The 25127-nt window shown below is 56.3% G+C and overlaps 1 protein-coding gene across 3 annotated transcripts; it reads right to left on the reverse strand.

Annotated features, from left to right (window-relative positions):
- Window positions 1-1346: 1346 nt before the first annotated feature.
- SYT12 (synaptotagmin 12) lies at window positions 1347-23881 on the reverse strand. 3 transcript variants are annotated; one of them, XR_009564756.1, is made up of 9 exons: window positions 23664-23881; window positions 18037-18093; window positions 13177-13370; window positions 10686-11078; window positions 7835-8050; window positions 7024-7144; window positions 6024-6157; window positions 2189-4647; window positions 1350-1957 (listed from the first exon to the last, which is right to left on the reverse strand). XR_009564756.1 is itself a non-coding variant. In XM_030833403.2 (8 exons), exons 2-8 carry the CDS (start codon window positions 18068-18070, stop codon window positions 4474-4476), a joined length of 1266 nt encoding a protein of 421 aa, XP_030689263.1. In that variant the 5' UTR covers window positions 18071-18093; window positions 23664-23881; the 3' UTR covers window positions 1348-4473. The 3 variants fall into 3 exon arrangements, 2 of the variants coding, with proteins under 2 accessions (XP_060158855.1, XP_030689263.1); XM_030833403.2 differs by having other exon boundaries at window positions 1348-4647; XM_060302872.1 differs by lacking the exons at window positions 18037-18093; window positions 23664-23881 and adding an exon at window positions 17474-17673 and having other exon boundaries at window positions 1347-4647.
- Between the last annotated feature and the right edge of the window lie 1246 nt (window positions 23882-25127).

The raw sequence follows: 25127 nt of genomic DNA on the forward strand, positions 1-25127 counted from the left end.
CCACCCCCATTCTCCCTGAGGCCGGAATCCCCTGCTGTCGGGGCCGGGTCTCTGCTGCCCCCGTGTGGCCGCTCTGCTCCCTGCACCGTCATCACCCGGGGCTGCCAGCTCTGCTTCGGGTTCCCGGCTTGGGGTGTGGAGTGTTTATGGATGGTTGAAGGAGTGGAGGGACATGGAGGCACCCTGGAGTTGGTGCCAGAGGGGGTGGAACTTCATAGGCCCAGTCCTGCCCCTTGGGATGCCTTGGAAGGGGACACAGACTCTTTGCTCCCGATGCCTCCTGGGATGTCCCCTCCCGATGTCCCCTCCCCTCCCTTTCATCCCAAACACCAGATCCCAGAGCTCCAGAACTCCTCCACCCAAAGCCTTGACCTCACGTTTACTGAGCACCCACTGTGTGCCAGTCAGTTGGCATGTGGCATTTAATTCCATCCTGTGAAGTATGTATAATTCTTATCCTCCTCTGACAAATGAGGAAACTGAGGCACAAAGGGGCTAGATAATTTGCCCAAGATCCCACGGCTGATAAGTGGGGGTGTGGGTGCTTTTAGAGGCCTTCTTGACTAATACGCTCATTCTCCAGATGGGGAAACAGGCTCTTGAAGGGAAGGAATTGTCACACAGCAAGTAAGCAGCAGACCCAGCCTATGGCAGGTGGAACACAGAAGGGCTTCTTCTCCCAAGTTCCCTTCCGTCTGGCCTCTCCAGACCAACCCAACTCTGGCTGCCGTTTAACTGGAGCTCAGGGCTGGGGCCGCAGGCCACCTGTCCCTGCCTCGCCATTATTGACCCTTCTGGGTGGGATGGGAAGGTTGATAACAGGGTGGGAGGGGGTGGAGAGTGAGGGAGCCCCGTGGCCCAGTCTGAGTGTTCCTTTAGTTGTTTGGTCTGTCCCTTCAGGTGTCTGCAGGCATAGACAAGGCAGGAGGGAGGAAGTGAAGCTTCGAGCTGCTGTGGCTCACCCTGCTCCTCCCACACGCAGGCGTGGACCGCCACTGCCGCTGTCAGGACAGGGACCTCCATACCTGTCCTCTTGGGTGGGACTTGGCTATTCCTGAGGGCTCCCAGACAGAGGGGGCTTGGGACCCTTGAAGCAGGCCCACGGGCCTGGGGCTGGAGGAGCGGGGAGAAGAGTGGAGTGGCAGGGGAGGAAGAGGCAGGAAGAGATGGGAGTACGGTGGTTTGGGCCCTGCTAAAGGCAGCTGGGATGCTCCTCACTGACCAAGAGCAGCACTCGCTGATGTCCCTCGTCATCACTTCAACGCGGCTTAGAGCAGCCCCCCCTCCCTGCCTCCCTCCCTCCCTCTGACCTCTCCTGCCCAGGGCCTCATTGCCAGCAGGACCAGGACCTTCGGCCTCACCCTGGACATGAAGCTTCCGCAGCTCAGCCCCACCTGGCCTTTCCAGCCCCAGCTGGCTGCGTGGCTCCCCAGACACCTGTGGCACCTTTGCATAGGCAGTTTCCCTGCCTTGAGGCTGCTCTCCCTTCTCCACCTGCACAGCCCTTGCCACCCAGTGAGGCTGGTGCCTCCATCTCCTCCAGGAAGCCTTCCCTGGTTTCCACCCTTCCTGGGCTCCTGTAAGGCCTGTCTCATTGGTTACCTCTGTCTGCCAGGCTCTGCAGGGGGTGGGGGTGGTGTTCCACAGAAGCTCTTCCTTCAGGCCCTGTGGTGGGCAGGCCTCCTGAGAATTTCTACCCAGATTCTCCTCCTTCCATGCTTGCTGTGATCTTCCAGGGGAGGGGAGGGGAAAACAAGAGCAGCCTGGGATCCAGAAGGGCTTCTCTGCTGCCCCTCGGCCCCACTGTCGAGAAGCTGGGGAAGGCGGCATTGTGGTCTAGTAGTTAAGTCATGAGCTCAGGAGCCAGACAGCTTGAGCTCAGATCCCAGCTCTGAGATGCTCTGGCTGTGTGGTCTTGGGCTAGTTACCTAGCCTCTCTGAGTTTCAGTTTCTACATCTGCAAAAAAGGAGCCAACAACAGACCTACCTCTAAGTCTGCAGGGTTGCAGGCCAGGCAGCAGTACTCACTGAACTCACATGGCCCGTCTCCCCTCCAAGCCTTTCCCCGGGCTCCCTTCTCCCCATCCTCCCCAACTTTAGCAAAGTTGATGCGTTGGCCAACTTCTTGTCCACTCCTGCCCTTTTCTACATGCTGTTCCCACAACCAGGAAGGCTGTTTTGGTCTTACCCCCCTTTTCTGGCCTTATCCCTCTCGCCCTGAAGACAGCTCAGCAACACCACTGGGCGGCCTTCCTTGATATTCCCTTCTGCATTCTCCCTGCCAGGCTGGCTCGGGGCCGCTTCTCGGAGCTTCCCCAGCAGCCTCGTGGCACTGGTCCTTGTGACGGTCTCCGCAGCCAGACAGAACCTTCCTGCTCTTCCGGGCGCCCAGCAGCAGGGGAACGCGTGCTCACAGCAACCCGCACCGAGGCCCGAGGCCCTGATTTCTGGAGACAAAGGTGATTTGGGGCGAGCAGGGCTCCCCGGAAGCCCCCTCCCTCCTGCCCCAGCTTTATTTTGGTTCTAGAATTACTCCAGTCAGCATACTCGGTCCCCACCACGCCCATCCGGGTGCACAGTCAGCATTTCATGCAGTTAGAGGGAGGGATGGAAGGGGAAGAGAAGGCAGGCGAGTAAATGGTCTGCACAGCAGAGCCACTGGGGTGGAAGGGCGGGGGCCTCTCCCCGGCGGCAGGGACCCGCCAGCTGCGTGTCCCCGGGCCCTGGGCTGGCCTGGGCCGCGCAGACCTCCTGGCGCCGGCCACACGGTGGGCAGCCGGCCTCGGGACCGGGCCGCAGCTGCGTCAGGTGGGGAGAGCCACCACGCTGCCTCAGGTCCCGTGACCACCCTGGGCTCCCCGACATCACTGGGGGTAACTGGCTGGGCCTGGGTCTCCGCAGCCCACCAGGTCCAGAGGCAGCCAGCCTGAGGACCTACCTCTCACCTCCCTTCCCCCCATCGCTGTAACCCGGTGGGCCCCCCACCCCTCAGCTGCGAGGGGCACACAGCGCCTGCTTCTCTGGGGCTGCCTCCGGCGGCTTGGAGCCGCCTCAGTGACACCTAGAAGGCCACGCACGCCTTCCCTCCAAGACTCCTGTGGGTGTGTAACGGTCCAGCCCTTGGCTCCTGGGCAGGACTCCTCTGGGGTGCCATTCGCACAAGCCCTCACCGTTGGGACTCCCCGGAAGCCATAACCTGCCGGCTCCTTCGCTTGCCCCAAAGCCCCCTCTCTGCCTTACAGGGTTCTCCTGAGGGCTCTCCCCCAATAAACCCCTTGCCTGCGAACCTCGGGGTCTGCTTCTGGAATCAGCCTTGGGCAGCTGGTGTCCTGGGGGTCTGAACCAGGCTCCAGAGCCATCTCCCCCGCTGGCATTCAAGCCTGCCCCCCCAACTCCATCCTGACCCCCTCAACTTCCCCTCACGGTCGCCACTCAGGTCGCCCCTTCCTGCAAGGCCCAGCCCAAGGCCTCGGGCTCCACTGTGTCCTCCCAGGTGCCTGCTGCCCACAGAGGCCTCTCCCATGCCCCTCGGCAGTCTGTATTCTGCCTCCCCATTGCCCACCAGCACCCCCCAGAGGCTGAGGCATCTCTCTTCCCCGCAGGGCCTGGCCTGAAGGGACACCAACCAACGCCGTGGAGCCAATGCCTGAACACAAGGACCTGGCTCTGGGACTCTTTGGACCCCTGGGCCTTATAAGGGTTACAGTTCTATTTCATAGAGGATGACCCAGCGTCCCACATGGCCTGAGGGCCACTGATTGGCCTGGTCCCTCGGTCTCTCCTCCTTCCCAGAGAGAGGCCCTTGTGTCCACGGCAGTAGGGTGAGAACTGCGTTTGTGACAGGGATGTTCTTACCCTGCCATGCTGCGGACGGGCCACTGGCCTGGGACACTCAATTCTTTCCCTGACCCTCACAGCACAGCTCCCATCTTGTCCCCGCGCTCCCCGGCCCCAGAGCCCTCCCCAGGTCTACGTGGAGGGGCCGCCATCCGCAAAGAGCAGATCACCAGGGCAAGGGGATCTTGTCTTCCCGACGTCCTAGGGGCTGTGCCTTGTTCGTGTCACCCCAGCCTGTGCCTTGCACAGCACCTGGCCTCCAAGACTCATGGTCCTTGTGCGTGGCCTCCCAGCAGGGATGGGATGTGGGGAGCTCTGAGAGGCCAAGGCCCCGCCAAGGCCAAGGGACAGGCCTGTTGGGGAGCTCAAAATGGGAGCACAGCGGGCCAATGCCTGGCTGCCCTCCCCGGGCCCTGGCCCAGCCACGGCTGGTCCTCAGTGGGAGACAACCCTGGGTCCCTAGACATCCAGCCAGGCCTGTTCCTCCACCGCAGCCTGGATAGAGGGACCAAGATGGCTCTTGGGGACTCCACCGGGGGACCCCAGCGTTCAATGGTTCCAGCCAGACTACAGAGAAGGGTGTTGGAGCTGAGTTCACGCCGGGCTCCGGTGCCCACCCGGGCCCTGCCCCGGCTGCTAGTTTCGACGGACAGGGTGCCACATGGACACGGGCCTGCGCAGCGTGGCCAGCATCTGGTTCCAGTGCGTGGTGCCCATGCCACTGGCCGACGGCCCAATGATGACATGGCCTACGTTGTCCCCACGGCCATCACTGCTGCTCTCAGCTACCGTCACACGGAGAGACAGGTCCTGGGGAGGAAGTGACATGGGTGCTAGGGACCAGGGGCAGTGCCAGAGGTCCCCCATGGCCCCCAGGCCCCAGCGGGGTGCCAGGCACGGCCCCGTGAATCCTCACCTCTGACCTGTCTAACCTCACAGCCCAGATGTAAATGCTGGCCTCACCACTTCCTTGCTGCGTGACCTTGGGCAGTGACTTGGGCTCTTCCTACCTCAGTTTCCCCATCTGTAAAATGGTGATAATCATAGTTCCCACCTGTTCTGGGAACGAAATGAGTTAAAAGGTGTAAAGCACTTAGAACAGTGCCTGCACACCATCAGCGCATTATAGATGTCTGTTGTTAATCCTGAGATAATCATATGTTGGACTCATAACAGGAAGGGAAAGAACTTGCTTGAGATCAAAGTGGTGAAGCTGAGACTGGAACCCAGCCTGACTTCTCTCCTTCCCCTCCCCCCTCCCCTCCCCTCCCCCCACCGCCGGTCCCAAGAAGTGTCTCGCCCTAGGAGGCTGCAGAGTAGGAGTAGTGGCACTAGAACACCCAGGGAAGCAGGGGGCAGACGGGTGGCCTGTCCCATGAGGGTGGCAAGGCAGGACCAACCAGGGATGCTGAGATGTTTTTCTGGATTCCGAACACCCAGAGTGCGGCAGAGTTCTGGGCTTTCAAATTCAGGCCGGCTATCCCAAGAGGGGAGATTAGGGGGTTTCTGTACAGCCCCAGGGCCAAGGGGCAAGTTTTGGCTCAAGGCACAAAAGGACTTTCTCACGTGGTCAGGAATGCCCAAGGATGGAAGGAGGGAGTGAGGGAAGGTGGTGAGCTCCCCATCCTCTGAGGCATGCAAGCCGGGCCACTTCTGTGGCCAGGGCACATCCTCTGCAGTCCTCCCACCCTTGGCCTGTGATATCTGTGCTGGGAGGGGGTCTCCCTGGGGCACATCGCCTGCTGAAGGCCAGGGGGGTTCTGGGGAGCTCCACAGGGCCTCTGTAGGCAGAACCTCGGGAGATTTAGGGCCAGAGCTCTGGGCGTTGGGTCAGTCCTGGCTCATCCCTAGTCCTCTGCAGCTCCCTCCACCGGGAACTGTCTTCCCACAGATCTCAACTTAGCTACCCCCACCTGCAGAGGCCTCCCCTGACTGCCAAGGTCTGGCATGCTCTTAGTGGATGTGATTGTCTGCAGACTTTCCTGCCTGTCCCTTGTGAGCGCCAAGGAAGCAATTCCCATGTCCCCAGCACCCACCAGAGGGCTGGTACCTAGTAGGTGCTCAATACACGCTTCTCGACTAGAAAGGTGATGCCTTAAGGCAAACCATCACCCCCTGCAGGAGCTCGGAGGAGATAGACTGGAGGGGATAGAGGGGCCCCCACCCCCTGCGCCATCCCCCCTCACCTGGAGCACGATGGCTGGCACTGAGAAGATCATGGCTTCATTGAACACTGGGTTAGGGTCGTCCCTCTTCACAGCCGTCTTCTTTTTGTTCATCTTCCTCCCATCCTGCAGCAGGTACACCTTGACGAAGGGGTCTGTGGGCGGGGAGGGGGGTGGGGGTGAGAGCCAGTGCGACACTCACTTGGCATAGACCTGCCCGGTCACAGCGGCTCACCGGCCACTCTCTCCTGCGGTCCTGCCATCAGTTCTTTATTGCGTTCCCATTTTACAGATGAGAAAACTGAGGCTCACGCGCGAGTCAGGAGAAGAGCTGGGCTTTGGACTCCGGCAGCCGGCCCACCAGCCCGCACGAGTGCTCCCCTCACGTGAGGCTCTGGGGAGCTCAGCAGACCCACCAGTTTTCATTCTATAAATGGCCCAAACGCAGATGTCAGCCCCGAGTCACCCGGCGCCTGCTCAGTGGAGCCTGACTCAAGGACATGCAGCTCTGGAATAACGAGTCGCTGCCTGCTCGTCACTTACCACCCACTGGGTGTCCTTGCTGCACCTGCCTGGACCCGGGTCCCCCAGGCTCCCAGTCAGCCTCCTGCGGCCCTCAGTTTTCAGTTACTCGGGGCTGAGGCTCCTGCAGACCTGACGCATCAGGTCCTGCCTGGCACCCCCACCATCTCGGTGGCCCTGGTTCCCGTTTGGGATCTGGGATGCAGTCCAGCCTCTGGGAAACGCCTACCTTGTTTTCATACCAGTGCCCCAGCCTCCTGCTCTCAGACTCCCATCCCTCCCCCACAGGGGCTCCCTGCCAGCCTCTGTGGTTCCCATGTTTCCCCAGCTAGATTAATCTTCCCACTGTGCATGGCTCCTGAGCCCAGCCAAAGCCAGGGGTGGGGGGCCTGGCACTGTGCCCTACACCTACTGATGCCTCCAGGTGCCCAGGGCTTAGCAGCTGGGCCATGGCTCCCACCTGCCCCACGGAGGAGCCAGGCAGCCAGGAGGGCCTTACCCGCTGTGGTCTTGTCGTTGGTCCAGATAAGATTCTTGGCTTTCACCACGACCACTGTAAGACGCTCGGCCGTTGGGAGGTAGCTGAGGGACAGCAGGATCTCGCCCACAGCGTCGGCGGCCTGGAGGACAGGCGGGTGACTCAGAGGGCTTCTGCCCCTGGACTTGAGGGGCCCAGGGAAAGGCAGAAGCTTCCTTCTCCACTGAGAAGCTGCTGCTCTTGGGGGCCCTTACACCAGGGCACCAGGCTGGTGGGATTGAGAAAGGGACCCCTCTCCCGCTCCACAGCGCCATCCCTGCCTTGTACCGGGTATGGGTCCTGCCTTGGAAGGAAGGCCATAGGTTGCCTGTCAAATGCAGCAACAAAATGCAGTTATGTTCCCTCATTCCAGACCAGAGAAAACATTCTCCGGTAGTAGCACTTACAGGTCCAGGTGGACTGGAATTAGTAGATCATTTGCTTAAATAACAGTGATGCTCCCTAAGCGCTGCGACATTTATGACGGTAAACTGCAGCTTGGCCTCTGTCTGAAATGACTCACTTGAGGGCCAGAGGAGTACTTCCCTAACAGAAGCTCTACAGGAGTAGAGCTTCTAAAGGTTTGGTGGTAGGAGCAGTAGAAGGGCTGTAAAGAGTGGTCAGGGTGCCTTTCATTTGCATGCAGTAAACTGAGTTTCCTTGAGTGTGGCTCAGCTCTTTCTCTAATCTCCTAAAGATGTTGGTGTTCAGGCTGTTGCGAGGACAGTGGATTTCCTCCCCTGAAGTGTACATATGGCGCTGTCCTCAGGCACAGGCAGGTGGGCGGGCTTACCTTGTTCTGGTCCTGTAGGTAGAGCCAGCCGCCGAAGGGCTGCAGCGGGAGGTCAAGCACAGAAAGCTTCAGCTCCACCACCCCTGTGCTCACATTCCGCTCATCTTCATCGATGCCAAACACGGAAAACCGCAGGCTCTTCTCCTCCAGGGCTGCAGGGTCCAGGGGGATGGAGAACTTCTCGTCGAAGAAGATGGAGTAGGCGTTCCTCTGGATCTGCAGAGAGAAAGAGCAGTGGAAGGAGGTCCAAAGCTGGGGAGGAGGTGGCAGCTGGATGCCTGCGAGGCCATGGCAGGGAGTGAGCGCTGGATGGGGTGTCTGGAGACCTGGGCTAGCGTCTTGGCTCTGCTGTCCCCACACTGCAATGCCAATCCTTCCTTTGGTGGCTCAGCCCTGATGATATAAAAGCCCCCTGTCCTCTTCTCAGTGGTGGCCAATCTAGTGGCCTGGCATTCGAAGCTTCCACAAGCTGACCCCAACTAATTCCCATCCTCAGTGCCCATGGGTCCACAGAACCCTTGCAATGTGCCGGCTGAGCTGGCCATCTTTCTTGCACGTGTTCAAGTCCAGCCCTGGGCCAGGCATGCAGTGAGTAGGGATAACTGTCTGTGAAGTTGAGAGTCACTGATGTCCCATCCCGCATGGGGCCTGGCCTAGGACTCTCTGAACGTTATGGGGTGGATGGACCGATGGAGTGACGAGGCAAGGCTGGGCAGACTCTGTTTCTAAGCCTAGTCCTGCCTGGTGGGCGCCACTGGCCTCTTCCCAGGAAGCCGTGGGTGGGCCCTCTGGGAAGGTGCACTTGTGGGCACTGATCCCCCTTCCGTGGGGGGCTGCTTTGGTCACTGCCTGGCGATATTTTAAGAGAGGAGATCTCATCCCTGGCACCTCGCCTGATGCCGGGGGGCTGCCCAACCTGGGGGCAGCCACCCACTCACTGGGATTGGCTGGGCTGTGATGCTAAGAAGCCTGCATTCTTGGGAATAAATCTGTCGGTACCTCCAGATGCCCTGAGCTGCACTCTTCGGTCACTGTCTGGGCTGGAAAAGCCTCTTCTTACCTTGCGCCCTGAAGGCTACATCCCCTACCCAATCACCTGCTTGAGAACCAAGGGCGACCCTTCCTTCCTGGGATAAAGCCCACTTCCTGATCCTGACCCTGACATTCAGGCTTTTCACGATCTTTGGCCCTAAATTCCTTCCTCTGGCCAAATTAGCCCCTTGACTGTCCCCTGCCCATAGGAGTACAGGCTCCCTGACGATCCATTCTCTGTACGTTGCACTTTATGAGCACGTGGAGACCCCTGGGGTGGAGTCCTGGATCTCCTGCTCACTTGCTGGGGTTGTCGTGGGCAAAGCACTTTCCTGAGCCTCAGTTTCCTCATCTGTAAGATGCCCTCAATCCATCCCCCATCACTGGGGCTAATGAGAGGGTCACAGATGCGTTGGGCTCTGTGAACCAGGTTCTCAGCATACATCAGGCCGTGGTGGCTGCTGTCAACGTGCTGCCTCGAGGGGTGTGTCCAGAACCGCCCAGGTCCTCCAGGCAGCTGAGGCCGCGGGCAGCGTGGATCTGGGCTCAACAGGAACACCTCATGGTCCTGACAGACGACAATCCACTGAGCGCTTACCAAGGACTGGGCTAAGGATTTTGCGTTTCCTGAAGCACTATGATGCTCACTTGACAGATGGGAAAACTGAGTCGCAGAGTGCTTAAGTGACTCACCCAAAGTCACACTTCTAGGAAGTAGGGAACCAGGATTTGAACCCAGGCAATCAGGTTCCAGGGTCCTGCGCCTAACCACCCACTGGGCTGCCTCTCTGAAGCTGGCCTCGCCTTCTCGGCCCTACGTACGCCCTGGTGGTTGGTTCTAGACCCTCCTAGAGTGAGGGGGGCAGGGTGGGGCAGGAGAGGAATGACAGTCTCCACCTCTGAGGGGCAGCCAATTTCAGCACAGGAAACAGGACTGGACACGGGTGGGTCTCTGAGGAGCCAGAGCCACTTGGCCGCAGGATCCTCCTGCCCTGGTCACAGCCCGTGCTGGGCTGGCCTCGACCGCTGGTGCTGGGCAGCAGGGTGTCTCACGTAGACCTCTCTCTCTCTCAGCAAGGGGGGCGGATCATGGAGGGGTATCCTGGGGGGTGTGCTGGGTCCCTCTCCTTGCCCCTCCTGGCTTATTCTGCACCCTCCCCCCTGCTTTCGGCCCCAGGGGCTGACCTCCATGGGCTGCATCAACAGGCTCCCTAGGCCTCTGGCTTCCGGTGGGGTCAGCCAGTAGGGGTCACTGGAGGGAAACCAGAGGTCGGAGGGAGGTCGGGGTGCTTATTCCTCCAGGTCCTTCTCGGCAGGATCGCTGCGAGCAGACGGCGCCTCTTGACCAAAGGGCACGGCGCCTATCAAAGTGGCCCTCTGCATACACTGGTCTTTAGGTAACCTCGCGTTCCCCTCATCCCCTCAGGCCAGGGTACCACGCCATCCCTGAGGTCGCCCCACACACAGCATTATAACAGTCCTGTTATTAAGCTGTCCCCAAATTAGCCAACATGAGCTTGTCATCCCTTCCCTGCCAGGTCCCCAAGTTGACACAATTGACAAATGGACAATTACCACACACTGGATTCATGTGGCAGGACTGCTGAGAACTGCACACAATGGGAGCCTGCAGGTGGAGGCCCCAGACTCCCAGTTCTGTCCTCCCTATAGCCAGCACCTTCCGCTCTGGGATCAGCATCCAAATCTGCTCTCTAGCACCCTCCTGAGATTCTGCCTGGCCCTGCACCCCTGCCTGCCTGGGCAGGACTCCTGAGAGCCCGGGGCACACGGCTGCCCCGCCCTCCCAGCCCCCACTTACCCGAGAAATGCCCACGATCTGCTCATCCGGCAGCAGGCTGACGCGCATGAAGCAGGACTCGAAGCTGGCTTCCTCCCGCTCCAGGAGGTCCTTGCCCTGCAGCACAGCCACGTGGAGGGTGTGGGAGGCGGCATCGTAGTCCATGCTCACCTCCACCTGGCCCAGCGTGAAGTCCTGCCCGAAGGTGTTGCTCACGGAGGAGATGGAGTTCAGGGAGTCGGCCGACTGGGATTTTCGGAGGGTCCCGTAGGGGGCCAGGTCCAGCTCACGGCCCATCAGCTCCAGGGGTCCCAGCTCGCTGATGCTCTCAAAGGTGTCCTCAATGCTGAGGCTGCCTTTGCGACTGGGTGGCCCCCTAGTGCTGGTCCGCTGGGCATTCCAGGCAGGCACTCTCTGGGGGTGAGAAAAAGGGACATGGGAGCATCGAAAGGGCAATAGGCATGGTCTTGAAGAGACAGCAAAGAGATACGGTAAGCCCTGTTCATGCAAGGCACCTCCAAGTTCCCCTTTCGCAAAAACAGGGCATGCCTTAGTTAGGAAGGTCCTTCTTTTTTGTTATTTCATGTCAGTTTTCTCTCCCTAACCAGAAGGTAAGAGAGCTTTTTCTCAAAATGTTTATTTATATGGACTGAGTTTCATACATAAAGATGTTCACTGCAGTGATGTTTATAAAAAGGAAAAATAGTTAGCAATCTAAGTGTCCAGCAGAAGGGGAACGGGTAAGAAAACTAGAGTACAGATACTCAATACATGACAGAGCAGCCTCAAAGGAAGTTTACAAAAATGTCTACCACATGAGGAAGTTTTCAAGTTGGATAACACTAACTCTAATATTCAAATTTTTCTTTTCTCTCAATTGACCTTGGGATTTGAGAAAACAAAAACCTTTGTACTGTAAGCATCTCCCATGTTGGTACATAATCTTCATTACCATAATTTTTAATGGTCCCCTTAATTTGCCATTGAGTGGATCGCCATAGTTTATTTTACTATTCCCCTACAGTTGGACATTTATATTGTTTTTAATTTTTCACAAATATAAACAATGCAGCATTGAATAGATTTCCTTTTTTTTTTTGGCCGCGCTGCGCGGCATGCAGGATCCTAGCTCCCTAACTAGGGAACGAACCCGTGCCCCCTGCAGTGGAAGTGCAGAGTCTTAACCACTGGACCTCCTGGTAAGCCCCTTGAATAGCTTTCTTAAAATCTTGACTTAGAGGACATAGTTCCCTTTTTTTTCCTTAAATCTATTTTATTTATTTTTGGCTGTGTTGGGTCTTCGTTGCTGTGCACAGGCTTTCTCTAGTTGCTGCGAGTGGGGGTTACTCTTTGTTGCAGTGTGTGGGCTTCTCATCGCGGTGGCTTCTCTTGTGGAGCACGGGCTTTAGGCATGTGGCTTCAGTCGTTGTGGCACATGGGCTCAGTAGTTGTGGCTCTCGGGCTCTAGAGCACAGGCAGTAGTTGTGGCGCACGGGCTTAGTTGTTCCACGGCACGTGGGATCTTCCCAGACTGGGGATCGAACCCGTGTCCCCTGCATTGGCAGGTGGATTCTTAACCACTGTGCCACCAGGGAAGTCCTGAGGACATAGTCCTTTTGAAAGCTTTTGATACATGTTTCCAAAATGCTCTTTGGAAAAGTTGTTCCAATTTACAGTCCCTCCAACTGAGCGTGAGATAATTCCTTCCAAAACCCCAAATAAGCGAGCATGTGGGACCTTTATCTGGTAACAGATTCTGGCTGTGCTCTCTGGAACTCTACATGATGTTAGAAAAATTCTCTGCCAATGTTAAGTGATGAAGCATTTAGCAATATATAGAGAGCCCTAAAAATGTTTATACTCCCTGATACAGTAGTTTCACATCTGGGCATTCATTCAAAGTACGTAATCCCAAATGAAGACAAAGTTTTACACATAAACCATTTACTGCATTATTTATAGTGGCATTTAGTAAACCATGGCACATACACGAAAAGGAATCTTAGGCAGCCATTAAAATAATGTTTACAATCAACAATATGAGGAAGTGCTTCCGTTTTACGTGAGATGAAAAGGGTAGGGTATAAAATTCTCTGTAGAGATGACACCCATTGTGTAAAAACTATGCATGGAAAAAAGACCGGGGGGGAGGGGCCTAGATTTAAAATATTGGAAAGAAATAAATCAAAATGTTAATAGTTTGAAGACAATTCACAGTTGCTTGCCTCTGGGTGGTGACATTTGGGGAGGTTTTTCTTCTTATTTTTATTTTCCTGTAATTGTCACAGGATGGTGTTTTAAATTGAAAGCATTCATTCATTCGCCAAGTATTCATGGATTACCTAGCACTGGGCTATGTTGGAATGTGGAGGAGGACAAGGGTCCCTGTTCGCAGGAGGAAATTAACCAGGAGGGAGTGAGGGGGGGAGGGAGTGGGGGCCAGTCCTGAGAGTGGACGGTTGGGGCATGGGGTGTGCAGTCCAGTGTGCACCCATGAAAACAGAAGCCTCACCTTCTGCTGGGCCTCTGCGTAGTTCTCACCATACTTCTGCTGAAGGTACCTGTAGTCGTAGTTTGGGAACGGAGAGGGGCTGGGGAAGCTCCCCGACGTCCAGAGCTTCCACAGGCTCACAGCTGCAATTCCCAGCAGTGCCAGGGCCCCGGCAGCATAGACACCCACTTCCCAGTCAGGGGGGCTCTTGATGACTGCAAGGCAAGAGCAGAGCAGTCTCTCGTTAATGGGCACTAGGACCCCTCAGTTGTTACACACTCCCACCCAGTGAGCCTGTAGTTCAGCACTGATTTGCTTATTCATTGAAAAAATATTTACTGAGTGTCTACTATGTCAGGTTCTGTGCTGGGTGCTGGGGATCCAGTGTTGAACAAGCTATACACCCTCCGATATCTGCTTTTAGCTCCTTTCCACAAAAACATACATTACTATCAGGAGCGACCCTTGGGTAGAGCAGATGAAGAGCTGTGAACAATGGTTAAATATTCCTTAGGCTTTAAACAGGTAGGGTTTTTTTTTTAATTAATTAATTTTATTTTTGGCTGCACTGGGTCTTTGTTGCTGCACAGGGGCTTTTCTCTAGTTGAGGTGAGCAGGGGCCACTCTTCGTTGCAGTGCACAGGCTTCTCATTGTGGTGGCTTCTCTTGTTGCAGAGCACGGGCTCTAGGCACGCGGGCTCAGTAGTTGTGGCATGTGGGATCTTCCCGGACTAGGGTTCGAACCCATGTCCCTTGCTTTGGCAGGTGGATTCTTAACCACTGTGCCACCAGGGAAGCCCCAGATGGGGTTTTTCTTGCCTCTTTGAGTTCTCTCTACCTTCAGAGGACTTCTGCTTCCAGATAATCAATGCAGCCTGTTGGGATCTGAGGAAAGTGGAAGGGAACTTGGGGGAGAAAAAGAAATGACCCCCTTTTTGCCTCAGACCTCATCTAAAACAATCCAATGTCCATCAGTTGATGAACGGGAAAATAAAATGTAGTACAGCCATACAATGGAATATTATTCAGCAATAAAAAGGAATGAAATGATACACGTTATAACGCGGATGAACCTTGAAAACATCAAGCTAAGTGAAAGAAGCCAGTGCCCCAAGACCATATGTTGTATGATTCTATTGCTATGAAATGTCCAAAAGAGGCAAATCTGTACAGACAGAAAGTAGATTAGTGATTGTCAGGGGCTGCCAGGGGTTGGGGGGAGTAGGGGGAAATGTGGAGTGTGGGGTTTATTTTTGGGGTGATGAATATATTCTAAAAGTTGATTGGCTAATGGTTGCACAATATACTGAAGCCCACTGAATTGTACGCTTTAAGCGAGTGAACTTATGGCATGTGAGTTTTATCTTGATAAAGCTGTTACCAAAAACCAAACAAACAAAAAACTCAGCCAGAAGTGAGAGGTGGCTGTAGGCTGGGCAGGGCTTGGGGACAAATCCAGATGCTCAAATGCGTTCTGCCCACGGATGTTTTAATAACCTCACTCATCTGAGCCTCACTGTCCCCAAACAGTAATTAACTACCCCCTCAACTGTGTTGGGTAAGTCCTCACCTAGCACAGAGCTTGGCCCACGGCAGAACCATAAATGTTAAGTCACTCTTCTGGGAAACCTGGCTCTGCATTCCCAAAAGAAGCCAACGAGACAGTAGGATTCGTTTTGCAGAAGATCGCACTGTTGGCAAATATAATTCTCTAAACCATTCTCAGTGTTGCCTCTATACTCGATTCAAATGGGGAAACTGAGACACACAAGAACTTGCCCAAGGTCACAGAGCCAAGAAGGGGTGGCCCTGGGATCCCAACACTGGCGGCCAGATTCCAGAGCAAGCAGGGGTAAAAACCACGGCCCCACCAGGCCTCCACCAGCACGGTTCCCCAGCAGCAGGGCGGAGAGATGCGCGGAGGGTGTTTCAGGGCGGAGATTTCTCATCACACAGCCACCGACCACCTACTGTGTGTGAGCACCCTGCGGAGCGGGTCAGCCCCAGGCCCAGTCCCCGTCCTTGATAAGTGGCTCATAGTCTAGTGGGTGGGGTGGGCAGATAAATAGACAAAAGAGGGATGGGGGTCGTGATGAGAACAGCCCAGGAGGGCTTCCCAAAGAGAGATGCCTAAGCTGGGATGTGCAGGAGCAGGAAGAAGTGTGCCGGCCAAGGCGCCAGGCACCAGGCGTTTACGGAAGGAGGGGGAGGGTGTGCAAAGCTCAGAGCGTTCAGAGCACCCAGTGAGAGAGAGGGAAGGGGGCATTTGGCGATGGAGGGGCCACTGCCACTGCTCCCCAAAGCCTGCGTAGGGAGGAATCATCCAGCAATGGGAGGCCCCAGCCGGGCCCTGCTCTGCTGAGCCCAGCCAGCTCCAGCCAGAAGCTACCATACTTGCTCACCCCAGAGAAGGGCAGGGCCCAGCCTTCAGCCCTGGCATTTACGCAGCACTTAGCACCCTACGAGCTCCCTACCTCCACTTTCCAGAGGAGAACTGAGGCGGATAGCAGTTAAAGAACACATCTGTTGGGTTGGCCAAAAAGTTCGTTCCGGTTTTCGGGCCCAGCTTCTAGACACACCCGAACGAACTTTTTGGCCACCCCAATATTTATGGGCTCAAGGCCACAGGGGTGAGAAATGGAGAGCGTGGTGCAGGTGCTTTGGCTCCCTGAGGCCACCTCACCTCCCTGGCTCCAGTGTCCTCATCCAGAAAGAGGAGATGACACCAAAAACATCCCCATCCAGTGGTTCTACCCCAAAGGAATTGATTCTAAGGGAAAAATCCCAACAAGTTTTATGTCTGGAGTGAGTCATCGAGTCTGTATTTATAACAGCAGAAATCTGGAAGCAGCCTGAGGGTCTGAGCAAGGGTGCCTGTGGTGCTGCCTCAGGAGGGGTTGTCACTGGGCTTTGAGAATGGCAGTTGAGGTCATCAGGATGTCTCCGTGGCAATGCAGAGAATCATTTCAGGCATTGTTAAGAGGAAAAAAAAAACAAAAAACAATCCCCAACATGGTATAAGCACGTGATTTTGATGTAAAACTCACGCAGCAGCGTATGGGCAAGGGCTGGGCGGACCAGGGAGGCATGGGAGGAGCCAGAGATGCGGATGGAGGGACGGTGAGCAAACCTGTTTACTCCTGACTTCTGTTGCGAGAATGTAATTTGTGGGATAAATAAAACCACAACAAAGAGCTACCGGGGGCCCAGGGCCAAGACCTGGCCAGGCTCTCAGGAAGTCCTGGGAGTCCTGCGAATAAGGGATGGGATGGGAACGTACCTGGTGCCTGGAGAGTGAAGTGCATGTGCGGGGGGGCTCCCACCTAGACACACACACAGCCCCAGCCAGCTCACAGGGGCTTGGGTGCTGCCAGGAGGCGGGCCAGGGCCCGGGCACAGCGTCCACATAGGCGATGGGCACAGCAAAGTGGCAAAGCAGCCCCAGGCTCCCCTGAGAGTGAGGATCCGGGGGCTGAGGGCCTGAAGCCAGCACCCTGGCTGGCATGAAAGGGGGGCCAGGGCCAGGGACACGAAAGGAAAAACCCCAGCAAGCTGACATGAAATGATGACAGTTAATGCTCATTTATTTACTCATTTTATTGCGTACCAGCCTCTGGAAGGTATGAGAAGAATTCCCCAGGGAAGTGAGGTCTGAGCTGAGACCAGAAATGAGGAAGGAGGAATCTTAGTAATAATGGTTCCCTTACTATTTTCCATTCGCCAGGCTCTGTTCCAAACACTTCATGTATACTAACCCACTGAGTCCTCAGAACCACCCTGTGAGGAAGGTTCTATTATTATCCCCATTTTACAGACGATGAAGCTGAGAGATAGAGGAGCTATTCGCTGCCAGACAATCTGGCTCCAGATCTGTGCTCAAAATCTCCACACCAGTCTCAAGGCCTTAGCCAGGCAGAGGCAGTTCCCAAGGGAAGGGAACAGTATGTGCAAAGGCCCGGAGGTCGGAGAGAGCTGTGTTCAAACTGTTGGGCACTTCACACATGTTAGCTCGTTGAATCTTCCCAGCAGTCCCTGAGGCAGGCCGCATTGCCCCCATTTTACGGATGAGTAAGTGGAGGTTCAGAGAGGTTTCATCACTTACTGATGGCCACGCCAGGGCCTGGACAAAGACCTGTGAGCCTGCAGGTGAAAAGTGAAAATTCCTGGCTGGGAGTTGGAAAAGGTGGTTCCCCCTTGTACGTCCTTCAGCTCAGCCCTGGGCTGGCTGGGGTCTGAGCTAGGGGAGGAGCTGGAGTGATGGGGAGCACCGGCCTGGGAGTCAGGAGACCTGGGCCCACGTCCTGACCCTGTTACTTACTTAGTCACTGTCCCTTTCCTTTGCTGAGCCTGCCTTCTCCCATCTGTAAATGGGGAGGGGAACGTAAGGAGAAAAGATGGCGAGGGTACTTCAGTTCTGACACCATCCATCGTCAGCTGGAGTGTGTCTGGTGTCTTGAGGCCGGTCCCAAGCTCAGTGCCTGCAGGGGCACACATGAGGAGAAGGTGGGAGCTGCCATCCCTGGACTGGGCGACCTCTGAGTTTAATGTCCTGTGGATCTAACATCGACCTTCCTGGGTTTCCTCGCCTTTGGCTCCAGGAATGGCCCCAGGGGAGTGGATTCCGCATGACAGGCTCGACCTTAGGGAGTAGCAGCACATGGGCCTCCCGGGCGATCCCCTCAAGTCCTTCCACCGGAGCAGAAAGACGAAGAGACCTCAGACTGGCCCCAACCCGGCGTCCCCAAGGCTGTGTGATCTTGGGCAACTCACTGACAGTCCTTACCAGTAAAACAGGGCCGTGACTGGTGTCCCACTGACATCCCCCACCCCAGGCCCGGTGGGAGGGTCCTGTGAGATGGCACGTTTGCCGCGGGGACTCACCGCTCAGATGGTATTCTGCCACGTCCACGGCCATGACGCCCACCGCAGGGGCTGAGACTGGAAGGGAGAGGAGAGTCAGTGGAGGGGGTTTCAGAGGGTCATCAACCCCACCCCCCGCTATGGCCCAGGTGCCCATCATCCAGCTCACACTCAGGTGGAGGCGGCCTGGGCAAAAGTAGTGTTTTTTTCATTCTTTCATTTTTATTTTTTGGCTGTGCTGCGTGGCATGCAGGATCTTAGTTACCCGACCAAGGATCGAACCTGGGCCCTCCGCAGTGGAAGTGCGGAGTCCTAACCACTGGACCGTCAGGAAAGTCCCTAAAATAGCATTTTAAAAAAATGGTGTTTAAAGCTCTTTTCAAGCACTCTGAGACCTCATTTCAGGGTTGCCAAACACGAAAACACAAGACACCCAGTGAAACGTGAATTTTGGATTCGTTTTTAGTAGAAGTATGTCCAAATATCGCATGGGACATGCTTATACTGAAATATTATCCACTGTTTATCTGAAGCTCAAAAGTTGCTGGCATCCCGTATTTGTACTTGCTAAATCTGGCAACCCTGCTTCACTTCCGTCCTACCAACAACAGGCTGACCAGCAGCAACTCTGTTACTCCTTAGAGCGGCCCCTCAGGGTGTTCCCTAAGGCTGACTTCAAATGCTTTTGTTTAAATTGGACCCGAAATTTTGCATTTCTACAATATTCTATTATCAGTTCTTTCTCTGCTTGGGATGGTTTCCTCCCCACCCTCCGCTCCCAAGTTATATGAACCACTGAAGGTTTGAGAGGTTTGAAGGTTTAAGTTGTTCTAGAAAGGTCTAGAAACTCATACAAGCCATCACCTGCCCAGGCAACTGCTTACAGTTTTATTATTTTTGTTGCTAAGAAGTAAACTGGCTCCCAGACATGTTCTAAATGGGGCGGGGGGTTGAAAAAGGGAGGCTAGGAAGAGCTGTATGGATCTCAGCTCAAGGGACACGGAGGACAGGATGGCCCCCACGCTAACCTCTGCATTCCCTCGTGGTTCAGAGAGGTGGTTATAAACAGGTAAGATGGGGTACACGGGGCGGTGGCGGGGGAGACCTGCAGAGTGTCCGTCCACCCAAGGGCAACTGCTTTTCTGTTCCCGCGGGAATGCCAACCCAGCCTGGCTGGATCTTCTGAAAAGCCAGATACCGGTATTTTTTAACATGCAGTTTCTTGATTTTTAAATGTTGCAACCAACTCACAAAAAATGTAAACACTACTGGGTGGAGAGGAAAAGGGTCCTGGCTGGTGGCGGCTAGCCTGTTTGCAACTCCTCGAAGGATTGTGTGGGCTCCCTTTGGGACTGGGGTCAAATCAGGGGGTGAACATTTTCTAGAATCCTGGGGTTCTCCCCAGTTTGTAGCTCTGGAGTCAAGAAGCTGGGGTGCCTTGATCCAGACAGGGTTATCCGGCACATGTGGGAGTGCCGTAGGTCCCAGGACAGGAGGCCTCGAGAAGCAGGGCGGAACAGGGCCCTGGGGCAAAGCCCTGCCAGGTGCACAGACAGCTCCTTGCTCCCAGCTCCCCTGATGATGCCCCCACTCCCACAGTGAGATGTGGGTTGTCATGGTGATGGGAGGGAGGCGCTAACCTGGACCGGCTTCACCCATGCCAATTCAAGTGGAAGCTCATTGCTGGGACCTGCTGAGATCATGATAAGTACCTTGCTAAGCACCCCTTACACCCAAGCCCTAAGCACTTTGCATGTATATTACCGCATATATTACCTACCTCTAACAGCCCCTTGAGGTAGGTGCTATTACTATCTCTGGTTTGTGGAAGAGAGTCATGAGGCAAGGAGGTAAGGTCATTTGCCCCAGGCTACACAGCTTAAGAAACTGTTCAACCCGGGCCACTGGTTCCACGCTCCCTAACCCCTGTGCCTTACTGTGGGGGGGGGGGCGGCATATGGATTCAAAAGTTGCCTGAGAACCCGCAGGCCAAATTAGGCACTGTGTACAAGCCCAAGGTGGCCCTACTTCGTGGCAGAAGGGAGGCTGGATACACCAAAACACACATGTTAACATGAACACACATGTCCCAGTCTGCCTCTGCCTTGCTGGGAATCTGATCATGCCATCAGCTTTCTTTCCTGTTTCTCTAGCACAGGCTGACTTCCTGCACGGGGACAGCCCATGCCAGCAGCACACTAGAGTGGGTGGGCTGGGTACACCCCTGCGGCAAGTTCCTGTGGCTGGGGACAGAACCCCATACCTGCTGTATCAGACCTCTGGCTGTCGAGGGGCCCCCATGTATCAGACCTCTGGCTGTCGAGGGGCCCCCATCTCTCCAAGGCTGGTCCAGCTCAGACCCCAGACTCCCACACTGCCCACCTTTCCCCCTCCCCTCATCACAACACCCTGGGAGCTGTGCTTTCAGTGGAGTTGTGAATGACTCTAGGCTCACCCAGGCCAGAAGGTCCCGCAGATGTGCCCTGGGAACGGGAGAAGCCAAAGCACATCTGCCTGAGAGGAGGGAAGAGAGAACTTGGGGGAGATGTCGAGGTTCCTGGGATGGGGCGGCAGCCTGAGCACAGCTCTGAACCCCAGATCTGCCCCCTCTGTAAAATGGGGCTTAAGATGGCCTTATCAGGGTGTCAGGAGGGAGGAATGAGAAGCGCAGTGGGGCTTTTTGGCAAATCTTAGCTGCTGTGCTTCCTCGCCTGGCAATGGTCCGAAAGGCCCCTGAGCCCCTACTTTGAGCAGTGGAATTGTGTGGGCAGCACTGCCAGCCTGCAGATGTGTTGTATTTGTCTTAAAGTGAGTTACCAACATTTAAAAATTGGGAAATTTCCCATTAAAAAATGAATTTCTTAAAAAAAAAAAAAAAGGATAGATTTCCAGCTTCCCGTTAAAAGTAAGATTTGGGAACAGTGGGTCTGTATACCCTGCCACCCCCACCCCCCACCCCCAACAGCCAGAGCTGGAGCTGAGTAGGCTCTGTCCCTCAGACGGGGCATCTGCTCTTCCGGCCTGGCACCTCCTACCCTTCCATTCACTTCCAGAACCTGCTGGCCCCTGGAAGCATCTCTATTCATGAGCCTGGTAAGCAGGCTTTTGGATGAGCTAGGGGAGGTTCAGAAAGGTTAAGTGACTTGCCCAAAGCCACACAGCCAGCAGTGGTAGAGCTGGGCCTGCCACCCCATCCAGCACCTCTTCTATTAGTAGCCACAGCCCCTGTGCAAAGGACTTCATGTACGTCTTCCCCATGGCCTCGCCCAAGACCCCTAGGGGGCAAATCCTGTTATTATCCCCACTCCACAGAGGAGGAAAGTGAGGCTCAGGGAAGGGCAGTGAATTTGCCCAGGGTCACCCAGCCAGTAAGCAGAGAGCTGAGACCGAGCCAGATCTGGCTCTGCAGCAAGCGCCCTTCTGAACGGCTTTACTTACTATCCCTGAGACCCCCTGACTCCAATCTCAGCCAGTACTGACAACCTCCGCAGACTCCCACTGGCAGCCTGGAGGTTTGCCAGGTAGAGGGGCCGCAGCTTCAGCTTGGAACAGGACGCTGACAAGGCACATCCGAGGCCAGGGCAGCCTCTGACCAGAGCTTCCCTGCATTTCTGACACACAGGAAATGGGGCACAGCAGGGGTGGGTCAGAGCTGCCCCAAACCTTCATCTGAGCCCCTTCCTGGCACCCTTCCTCACTCCATCTATTCATTCTGGCCCCAAACCCCCAAACCCTAAATTGCATGGCGCTTGTTCATTGAAAACAGCTCTGGGTTCCAATGCTGGCTTAACCATACCTACCCGGCAATACGTACCTATTGCTGTAAGAATTAGACATAATTCATGCTAAATGCCTAGCGTAGTGCCTGGCTCGTAGTGTGAACACGATATAGACCTGATGACTGAATGGATAAACGGATCCCCCTTTTACAGATTAGGAAGGCGGGGATGGAGTCACTCGTCATATGAGTAGCAATACTGGGACTGACTCCCGGGTACAATGCATCTGGGCCTGGACTCTTGGCCACCATGCCACCTCCTGACCAGGCCTTTCGGGGGTGGAGATGGGTGGGAGGAACTGCCACGGGCCTTACTGGAATCTGACCACAGTCGAGGCCTCCTCCTGGGCTTATCAAGAAATGGCTTTCCAGGAATTTGGTGACTCTGCGGCGGAGAGGCTCCCCCTCACCCCATTTCCTTGCTTAGTGTCCCCATGTCACATCTCTGGCTAGCAAGCTTTTGGCTCCCCCTACCCTCACCCTGAGGCCAGCAGGCAATGGGAAGGATCAGGGGGTGGTACAGGGGAGCCCTCGACCTTCCAGGCTGGGAACCTCTTTAGGAGCGTTAGCTTTGAGATCCTTTTCAAGTGCTCCCACTTCCTGGAATAACCACATCCCGCTACCATCCCCCCAAAAGCCCACAAAAACCACAGTACAGACTGGCGAGGATGGTGGTAGCTGGCATTAACTGGGCACCTACTATGTGCTGAGCACTGTACCAAGGACTCGCCAGGTGTTATTTCGGCAAGTCCTCCCTGCTGCCCTCTGAGGGGGCTGATACTCTTCCCATTGTACTGGTAAGAAAACTGAGGTGCAGGAAAACACTTGCCCATAGTCACCAGAGCAGACAAGAGGCAGAGTCCAAGGTTGAACCCCGGGCTGGGAGCCCCCTCTCTCCCAAGCTGTTTGGAAAGGCTTCAGATTTCAGGGTGGGGAGGCCAGGGGCTTGGGTCTTGACCCTTCTCCAGACTGGCTGTGTTAATTTGGGTGAGTCTCCTGCCCTCTCTGAGCCTCAGTTTCCCCATTTCTAGTAGGATGCATAGCTCCTGCCGCTCTCCAAACCTGTCACCCACCCCCTGGCTCAGGGAAGAGGCTAACATTCCAGGGTGCAGGTTTCCCAGGCTCTTTGTGGGGGAGGGTGGCCTCACTGGCTGAGGAGGGGGCACCCAGTCCCTCTGCAGCCCATGAAAGAGGGATCACTAGGAGGGCGTGCTCAGGGCTCCTCCACCCACAGGCCTGGCTCCAGGTCCCCATGTTTGGACCCAGTTCCCCCTTCTTCAGCCCAAATCTACAGCCCCAAGGCCCTGGGATGGGCAAGCTTCCTCTCCCAAAGAGCAGTGGCATCAAAGGTTGGCAGGAAGACCCTGGAAAGCTCCCCACCCGTGCTGGTGACACCAGACAGAGGCTGAGGATCCTCTTGGCCTCCCAGGGCTTCCTGGCAATAGGGTGCGACATGGGGCATTTCCTGAAAACCCAGCACCCATGCCGCGGTAACCCCCAGGATACATGGGGACCGGAGTGTGGGGGGCTGACCCGGGAGTCGGGAAGAGGGTGTGAGGCGGGGCCGGGAAAGTGGGGACAATCAGGGCGCTGTGTGTGTGAGGGGCGTGCGTGCAGCGCGGGCGCCGGGGAGGCGTGTAAATGGCCGGGTGAGCCGCGTGTGTGCACACGCGGGGCGGGCGTGTGGGGCACGATGCGATGCGCAGTGCATGGAGTGGCAGGGCCGGGGAAGGGTGCCCGGCGTGCGCTGTGCCGGGCTTGCGTGTGCAAGCGCGGCGCGGGTGTGCAGACGAGAGGGGAGCTTGGAGCCCGGGGGTCCCCGGCGCTGGGAGGGGCACTGCGTGCATCTGCGCGAAGGGCGCGTACTCACCCCGGCTCCGCGGAGGGGCCGCCGCTCCAGCTCCGGCTCCGGTTTGGGCTCCGGCTCCGGCTTGGGCTCCGGCTCCCGGCCGGCCTCCCGCAGCGCGCACGCACCGGCGCCAAGCCCGGCCGTAGCCGGCGGAGCCAAGCCTGCAGTGTCTCCCCGCGCCCGCCTGGGAGGAGCGCGGCGCGGTCCGGGGGCTCGGCCGGGCCGGGGCGGCAGTCGCGAGCTGCGCCGCAGTCCGGGCACGCTCCCAGGAGCCCGCCGCGCGCTCCCTCGCGCTCGTCCGCCCGCTCCCTCTTTAAAGTGACAAACCCGCGCGTGGTCTCCGCTCCCGGGAGTTGCGCGGCGCTTCCGGGGTCTAAGCCGAAGATCCCCAAGCGCTCCCCGGATCCCAGGGGGTCGTCCGAGGCAGAAGCCAAACCCTCACTCCCTGGCCCAGGATGAGTGGGGATGGGGAATGGGAACGTGCTCACCGCGAGCTTCGAGAGGCTGGCGGAGCACTGGGCACGGAGTCAGCAGGCTTGGGTTCTAGCTCCAGCTGCCGCACCCCGGCTTATCCTGTTCCCCTGTTAGGCCTCAGTTTATTTTTCTGTAAAACGGGCTGGATACTGTGCACCTCCTAGGAACCGATCAGGAAACAGGAGGCGGGAGGTTTCCGCTTCTCTGAATGGTAGGCCAACATCATCTCAGTTAATCCTCACAATGGCTTAATGGTGTCAGTGGTCACTCCGTTTTCTTTTTACAGGAGGAAACAGGTTCAGAGAGGTGAAATGACCTTCCAAGGTCACAGAGCCAAGGGTCAGAGCCAAGACTTGAACCTAGGTCTATTTGACTTTAAAGCCCATACTCTTAACCACTTAGGGGTCCTGCTTTCTCTCAAAAGGAATGAATGAATCATTCAGGAGATATGACGCCCCCGCTGGATGCTAGGCACAGTGCCAGGTGTGGGCGATCTTCCATCTTCCGGGAACAGGGGGACAAGTCCCTCCCTGCCCGCGCAGTCTGGCAGGGAGGCACGCACGCATTAAGAGGGGCTGGGGTGTGCGGGGGGAAGGTGCCACGTGCTGTGGGCTCAGTTACCAGGACAGCAGGCTTGGTGGGTACCTGGGAGGGCTTCTGAGGGGATCTGTAGAATCTGGGGTGGCATGGGAAGAGGGGAGAGGATCTCAGGTGGGGAGCAAGTGTGCTAAGGCAGCAGTAGTTTCTGGATCATCTACCCTCTGGGATTTCGGGGCTGAAAGCAACCTGCGGGCACTGCCCTCTCAGTAGGAGCTGGGTCTGTGCTGGCCTTGTTGGTGGGAGGGGGCATCCTTGGTCTAGAAAGCAGGACCCTGGGGAGCCAAGGATTCAGTTTCACTCTCGTCCACAGGGGACACCCTGTTTTCAGTTCATTTTATGGATTCCGAAGAAAAAGGAGAGAAAGGTCATTAATTATGCCCCTTTGAAGGGGGGGGCTGGGCACTGGGCCAT

This window comes from Globicephala melas, chromosome 8 (genome assembly GCF_963455315.2).
Source record: "Globicephala melas chromosome 8, mGloMel1.2, whole genome shotgun sequence".
NCBI lineage: Eukaryota > Metazoa > Chordata > Mammalia > Artiodactyla > Delphinidae > Globicephala > Globicephala melas.

Coding starts and splice junctions, on each gene's coding strand:
- SYT12 (XM_030833403.2), bottom strand. CDS start 18,070: ATGGCCGTGGACGTGGCAGAATACCATCTGAGCG. Junction 13,371..18,036: donor GGCAGAATACCATCTGAGCG/GTGAGTCCCCGC, acceptor CTTGCCTTGCAG/TCATCAAGAGCCCCCCTGAC. Junction 8,051..10,685: donor AGATCGTGGGCATTTCTCGG/GTAAGTGGGGGC, acceptor TTCTCTCTGCAG/ATCCAGAGGAACGCCTACTC.